This window comes from Fistularia commersonii, chromosome 9 (genome assembly GCF_037954325.1).
Source record: "Fistularia commersonii isolate RoL2024-O1a breed Wild chromosome 9, RoL_Fcom_v1.0, whole genome shotgun sequence".
Taxonomy (NCBI): Eukaryota; Metazoa; Chordata; class Actinopteri; order Syngnathiformes; family Fistulariidae; genus Fistularia; species Fistularia commersonii.
The window spans coordinates 11,548,970-11,556,596 of NC_141292.1; the positions used below are offsets into that span (position 1 = coordinate 11,548,970).

At 40.6% G+C, this 7,627-nt stretch overlaps 1 protein-coding gene across 1 annotated transcript; it reads left to right on the forward strand.

Moving 5' to 3' along the window:
* The first annotated feature begins 131 nt into the window (after positions 1-131).
* On the forward strand, positions 132-7,372 carry rnf170 (ring finger protein 170). The gene is made up of 7 exons (XM_086152492.1): positions 132-382; positions 2,035-2,198; positions 3,944-4,019; positions 4,904-5,018; positions 5,245-5,318; positions 5,437-5,568; positions 6,022-7,372. The coding sequence occupies exons 2-7, from the start codon at positions 2,059-2,061 to the stop codon at positions 6,289-6,291; spliced, it is 807 nt and encodes a 268-aa protein (XP_086008618.1). The 5' UTR covers positions 132-382; positions 2,035-2,058; the 3' UTR covers positions 6,292-7,372.
* The last annotated feature ends 255 nt before the right edge of the window (positions 7,373-7,627 follow it).

Below are 7,627 nucleotides of genomic sequence, written 5' to 3' on the forward strand. Positions count from 1 at the left end.
ACAACGATGAGTTCATCGGTACAGAGAAATGACGATCTTTTTCCTAAAACCGATCGATTCCCACGCACACTCCACTCCAGTGGGTGGTGGTAACGGAGACCGCCGTCGGCCGTCCGCGATGTAAACAGGAAGAGGAAAAAGAAACGCGGGGGCGGAATCGAAAGACTGTGACAACTGCGGTGCGAAATACATTTCGAGCAAACGAATCCTCGGAGGTGTTGCGATCGAAGGGGGAGGATCGAGGAGCGGCGAAACAGGGACGTGCTAGCACCCCTCCCTCGGCAGCCACCGCGAGAATCACCCCGCCTTTCGGATGTGTCGAGGTTGACAAGTCAATCCACCGGGAGCTTGAAGTGACAAGACATGCTGGTTCTGCGCAGCTGTGAGTGTTGCTTCTTAGCTCCAGAGACTTTAAACCGACACGTTATGACGGCCATTTGTGTGTTTACTCACCGATGCTGAAACTCAAACGTTGTCGTTTGACGGGACGTCATTTAAGGACCCGGATGTTTCCCAGGCCGGGAAATCTTAATAAGCGCGTTAGCTAAAGAAGCACCTGGTCTAATTTAATCCCAATGTTTTGACAGGTCGAAGGAAGTTAGCAACACTTAAATTGAACCAAAAATAGATAAATCTAAATAGAAACCGGCTTTTGGGAGTTTAAGAATTACCGTGTGTCGCAGCATATTATTCATTTAATCGATTTAACGCGTCGCGTATGTATTATAGCATTATTTAGCCTGGCGAGCATTGCCTTGGAATCTATTTTGTAGTTGTTACAAATAATCCACGAAGAGGCCGTAAGAGGTAGCTGTTTTTCAAAACCATTTTTTTTTTAACAAGACGAGACTCTCGTTTTGATTTCAAACATCTAGTTTTGCTGAAATATATAATTTAAAAAAGTACAGTTAGGTGATGCAAATTTCTCCATCACTTCATGGTATTCCAGAATCTAGAAATATGTAAGGGATTGAATTTAATAAAAAAATATGTATATATATCCAAACTGTCACTGGAACAGTTCACAGTTCAATGTGAAGTGGCCAGGGGTGAAAATGAGCACGTCCAAACCTTGAGTTTGGGATCCTCAGCCGAATAAGGGTGGAGTGCCCTCTCTAAGTTGGGGTTGATATCCTGCCAAGAGCGGAGGAGTTCATGGTCTCTCGGTCCTGCTCAGGAGTGAGGGGAAAAATTGAGCGGGAGATTGACTTTTGGTGCAGCGTCATTAATGAAGTGAACTCTGCATTGGTCTGTCGTGATGAAGAAGGTCCTACTGGATGATCTTCATCCCCAGCCTCGCAAGATCAAGGATACAAGTGTCCAAAATGAGTCTCCTCCACAGGGTGTGGGGGCTGTCCCATAGAGATAGGGTGGGAAGCTTGGCCATCTGGGAAAGATGCCGGGTGGAGACGCTGCTCCCTCGAAACCATAGGAGTCAGATCAGGTGACATCAGACATCTAGTCAGGATGCTTCCTTTAAACACATCCCTGGTGAGACTTGGTCTGGTGAGAGGAGGCCCCTGGGAAGACCTAGGAGTTGCTGGAGGGACTATGTCTCTCTTCTGGCCTGGGAACACCTCAGGACTCCTCTGGATGACGTACACGAAGTGGCCAGAGAGAACAAAGTCTGTCCTTCACTGTTTAGGCTGCTGTCCCTGCGATCCTGTCCCAGATATGTGATAGGTGATGGATGGATTTTAACAGTTGCTGGGAACAAAGCTGTGTGTAGCACTGTTGTCTTCATATTGCCATAGGAGTACTTCTGCTGAGATTTGGCTTCCAGAGCTTTGTGATATCCCAAATCCTGATCATCTGCCCTTCTCTTTAAAATCTGTATGGGCAGGTGTGGTATTTTACCGCCCTTTGTCATAATCCCGTGGGAACAATTGGAGAAACAATTTCAGGCGGGATAGTGTACTTTTTACTTGCTTTTGAAATCAGATGACGTAGTACAAATAAAATGAAAGTGGCTGTAGGAAGACTGCTGTCAATTAAATACTTTCTTTGGCATGTTAACTTTTGTTTTTCTTCTAGTGTTTTAGGATGTGAGTTTGGGTGATGGAAGACAATCAGTGTGGGGACTTGGACTACCTAATCCAAGATGAAGACACCCTTATTGAGGGAATCAGCAATCAGGTCTTATTTGTTGTGGTTGTCAGCATTGCCTTCCTCGCAGGCCTCCTGACTCTACTCTGTAGGTAAGAAGCAAATATATTTCATGTTTTATATTTGCTTTAAAAGTGCTTGTCCATCACTCATTTTACACTGAATAGGAATAAAGAGAGATAGATCCACCCAAAGAGACATTACTTGGAACAGTCAGCCTAGAGATAATTTGCTCTGTATGTTTACCTGTTTGTTCAGGGAAAAAAATAAGATAGAAATAAATACAGCTATGGATGCAAGTGTCTGATATCTTCAGTGCACTTCCATGAAGTAGATTCATATTTTGTCTTGTGTGCTCAAGGTGCGAAAATTGGGGCATAGGGGGTATATATATTCCCATGGTGTGAAAATTAGTGTGTGTGTGTGTGTGTGTGTGTGTGTGTGTGTGTGTGTGTGTGTGTGTGTGTGTGTGTGTGTGTGTGTGTGTGTGTGTGTGTGTGTGCATATGTGTGTGTGTGGGGGGGGGGGGGGGGGCATACAAGTGGAACTCATTGTCCTTCCTCTTCAGTTTGGTTTTTCTTTTTGTGCGTTGCTTGTTGTGGGGTTTATAGCCATAAAGTGTGTTTTATAGCCACAAATTAACTGTGGCCTGTACCACAGTACAGTTATTTCAAGCAACATCGAAATTGTTCACGTCAACCCTGAACATATTTTAAGACCTCATCCAAAAGAATACTTCACAAACAGATGCTCCCCAGCATACTATTCTCCAATCTCAGGTCCGTTGCTATCCCAAGGTAATGTATAATGGCTACTGGTAGAAGATTTAATTAAAGCCTGCAGCAAAAGCAGGGTAAAGATATTTTATATATATATACTCAGTAAAATTGGTGTGTATAGCTTGATTTATATACCCCGTGAACATTAAGGATTCTTTTAGTCACATGCAGATTTTCTCATGTGCGAGGAGAGTTAATACTAGTGGTTATGATGACTGTTTCCCACCAGACCTCTGCACACTTCACATCACACCATATATAAACATTGCAGGACATCTCATTACAAATTTGAATTTATTTGGAATTCCCGCAAAAACTCCCAACTCTTTTCTTTTTCTACAGTAAGAAATCTATGGGCTGGTAATTTTTTTAGCATGTTTTATGAAAACAGTTTTCCCTCATTGAATACATGATTTGTTTTTCATGGTTGTTTGGCTGATTATTGTTCACTTCATGTATGATTGCAAGGTTACCATTTTAACCAGCGAATTCAATTATCTCATCAAGTAGTATTTCCCTAACTCCATGTGGACCTGTTGACACCACTAGGCAAAGACATGCTCTGAATAATAGTGTGACTCAGTCTGAGGATGGCAATGTTTGCAAAACATCATCTACTTTGAATTAAATGCTGGCAGAGAATTTATTTTTCTTCCCTGCCCCTAAGCTACAAGATGTGACAGAAAAGCTTGCGTCTTTGTCAGTGTTCCATTGCTCTGTGGGGTCAGCACAACCACTTTACACAGCAACCTTGTTTTTTTCAATCTGAACATTGCCTACAGCATTCCTGAAATTTTCCGGTTTCAAGGCTTGTAAAATGCAGAGTAATGTGTGGCTGTGAATTTCCCCACTGTGAGACTAATACAGGAATATCTTACCTCGACATTAAAATGAATAGATTGGGATTTAGCTCTAAGCCCTCTAGATTTCTAGAACAAACCCCACTCTGGGGAAAGTTTTTCATGTGTGAACCCCGTGGGTTACATTTGACTGTGACATGCATCTTTCATCTCAAGAATATTTGTGAAAATACCCGTCTCCCATGTCTGATCCTGTAGGCAAGATGAGCAGAACATACATCCTGAGAACCAGGAGCACGTTAGAGCTGTCCGACAGCAGCTGCAGACCGAGCAGGTAACTCAGCATGCATCTGAAAATATTGAAAAAACAAATATCTGTTCCCACACAATCTGGAAAATGATCAATCAATTTTCCAGTTATTGGGAAAAAAAAATCAAAAAAATAGTCAAATATCTTGGTAAAGCTCAATTTGTCCTGGAAAGTAATATCTCCTCCCTTCACTTCTTTACTTCTTTATCTTGCGAGTGAACACGAAGGGGTCAAAAGTTATGCGCATGCATGTTTGTTGTCATGCTGTATTCAGTGGGAAAAATAAACGCGGTGCTTCTCCGTTTCTCTGTGTTTCTCCCAGCGCTACATGTGACGCTACCAGCCAATCCAATTTGCATGTCCCATCTGAGCAGTGCTTCTTTTTTACTTTGTTGCTGAATTTAGAGACTTCTGACCCCCCAGGAAGTTCTTTCTTTCCAATGAAGTGTTTGGAGACAAAATTAGCAACTTTCAGATTAAGAGTGTTGGTATTAGCTTTTGAATGATGAATTTGTTGATGTTTAAGAATGAAAGAGATTATTGAAGTTACAACCATAGAGTGCACTTCTTTTAAATCTGGGGGGGCAGGAATAAACAGGAATGACCGTCTTTGTCTTTTGAGCAGTGTTCTTATTATAATCATCCATTGGATAACACATGTTTCTTAGCAGAACTTTTTGGGCATGGATTTTACTGTTTAATAAACCTTAAAATAAATAAATAAATAAATAAAAATATTGCATTGCAATGACAATCTATATCGATACGGCAAATAACTTTTTGCAAGAGTAACTGGTTTAATCTTTCAAGATGGTGAGTATATTGTTAGTTTATGTACCAATATTGGATTGGTGCCTTCTATACGTGATTTTTATATTTCTTATTTATATAATTTCATGTCTTGACAGGACGAAAATCCTCAGCCAGAAGTCAGACAGCAGTATTACACAGACATGTCATGCCCTGTCTGTTTACAGCTGGCTGTCCTGCCAGTTGAAACAAACTGTGGTCATCTTTTCTGTGGTGAGAATGTTTTACAGGTTCATAAGTGTGCACAAAGAAGAATATGACTGTTGGTCCACAAACCAGTTAGGGTTAGTACAGATACTTTAGGCAAGTACAGATTCTTGTAGCCAATGTTTGGACCCAAATTTCTTTAAAAATTTTACATTTCTATATTCTACATGTACATATTCTAAAACGTCTAGTCCGTTTTTATTTTGCAATGTAACTTAATTTCCCTGTATAGGTTCCTGTATCATAGCCTACTGGAGATATGGAACTTGGTTGGGTGCGATTAACTGCCCCATTTGCAGACAAATGGTGAGACCTTTAATATATTTATTTCTTGTTGTTGATGCTCTTTTTTTCTATACCATTTTTTTCCTTTTAGTTCTTATCTAAAATAAAGATAACATCGTTCCTTTTTTTCCTGGTCCAGGTGACATTGCTCTTCCCTCTTTTTCCTGAGTATGCCTCTGCTCAGAGGGTCCAGGATGGTGAGGCTGAACCCCAACTTATATTAAGGGACATTAATGATTACAACCGGAGGTTCTCCGGCCAGCCAAGATCTGTACGTATCTTACCACATGGTTGTGGTTTGTTTTTGGAGACTTCCGCAATTTTTCTTTATTTTATTTTCTCAAGTCAGGGTAGACCAAACTTTTTACAGAGAGGCCATATTGAAGTGACCTGAAGATATATAGAGGCTCACATGGATCACTAGATTTTAAAAGAACTCAAATCCATGACAAAATTAGAACAAGGGGTAGTGGCAGTGGAGACATTGTTGTTGTCCTGTTTCACATTTTATTGAAGTAAAAGTAATTTGGAGTGCTGTCACTTTTTTGAGTACACCGAAACTAAGAGAATTGTATTTGATACGCTGGCTATACCTCAACAATTAATCACACAGCAGTGCCTTCAGTATCCAACCCAAAACGTGTGATGTCTCAATTTATATGAATGACCTTTTTTTTCAACAGACTCTCCTAATGTTGGTTTTCTTCTCTCTAATTCCTCTCAGTTCATGGATCGGCTGCGAGACGTTCCCACCCTGCTCCGTCACGCCTTCAGGGAGATGTTTTCCATGGGTGGCCTCTTTTGGATGTTCAGGATTCGAATTCTTCTCTGTGTAGTCGGTGCACTCACCTACCTGGCCTCACCACTCGACATCCTCCCTGAGGCACTCTTTGGACTTCTGGGATTCATGGACGACTTCTTTGTAATCCTCCTTCTGTTTGTGTATATCTCAATTATGTACCGAGAGGTGGTAACACAGAGACTGAACAGCTAGGTGTTGTGCCTCAGACAGCAGACTTATTTGATAAGCTCTGAATAAATCAAAGGACAATTTCATAAGTTGAATCAGAATGATGCCAACAATGGGGAAAAAAATTGCATGGACAGATGTACAGATTATATAGAACATCTAACGTGCTGCTGCAAGTCACCCACTCAGACCAAATGTCTTGAGACGTACTCAGATGGTGTTGCAACTATATCAGTACACGGCCAGAATTGCTTCATGTTGTAATTTAGTTGATATGATTTACCATCATCCGTCTACCATATAACTGGACCTTATTTACGCCTGTATTAATTGTAATGTCTTGGTTACAGGCTTTCAAAATGGGCTACTTACACCTTTGGGGGTCAGAAATTAAAGCAGCAGCTCACTGTAGTTACACAGCCTGTCTGGAATGTAAACCCTGTTTAGCACATGTTCTGTGAAAATTTGTCAATTTTAACAGCATTTCAAATTTCGGATTTAAAAGCCTGTATGTTTACATCAGCTATAGACACAGAACCCTTGACATGCATTTCATCTCTGGGTGTTACTTCAAAGTGTATTAATAGATTTTTGACGAAACTGCTGAAGTGTCAGTCAACAGAGAGCCCATATTTTGTTTCTACAAAATTCAAGGGCTTGGACCCAGTTTGTGTTTAACAGCAAATAAAAAAAACACACAACCAAACAGGTTTGCAGATGAAGATCGTGGCCACAGGGTTAGTGATGAGTTTAGAGTTTGAAAGCGAAATTGAAAGAAGTTGAGATTCAATTCAGAAATGCAGTTTAAGCAAGGCACTATTTCTGTTGTGCCAATTTGTTGTCCTTTTGAATAAGTGAGCTACTTCAGCACCCTGACATTCAATGTGGAGTTTTATTCTGGGTTTGGAAAAGTGTTGGAACAGCCAAACAAAACATCATATCTGATTCAGAATGGAATCAGAGCTGAGTGCAAGTCTGGTTGGGTCAATGTAACCATAGTCTGGTACTGTGGTGAGAAGGTCATGCTCATCAGATCATCGATTCTTCAAGCTGTACGTATTCTATATGGTGTACTTAAAATTTGCAGTAAAATGTTTTGTTGTAAGGGGTTCAATTGATTCTTTGTAAATAATTTGGAGATGTATTTACTTTTAAAGGGACTGTTTTACCGACAAATTGAAAGGGTTAGGGTTCTTGTCCTTAAGCATCAGTTGAATAATTGATAGCCATCAGGTGGTTTCATCCAAGCCAAAACAGTGCAAGGTTAGTGTTTGGTATCCTTGTATCTCAATACATAAAACACAACAATATAGTTACTGTCCAGGTGCTAAAAAATAATTACATACAATGAAGACTCACA

What these genes read in the sequence shown, in the direction of transcription:
- rnf170 (XM_086152492.1), top strand. Translation starts at nt 2,059, where the DNA reads ATGGAAGACAATCAGTGTGGGGACTTGGACTACCTAATCCAAGATGAA. An exon ending in CTCCTGACTCTACTCTGTAG is followed by an intron (nt 2,199 to 3,943) that starts GTAAGAAGCAAA and finishes CTGATCCTGTAG; the next exon opens with GCAAGATGAGCAGAACATAC. An exon ending in AGCAGCTGCAGACCGAGCAG is followed by an intron (nt 4,020 to 4,903) that starts GTAACTCAGCAT and finishes ATGTCTTGACAG; the next exon opens with GACGAAAATCCTCAGCCAGA.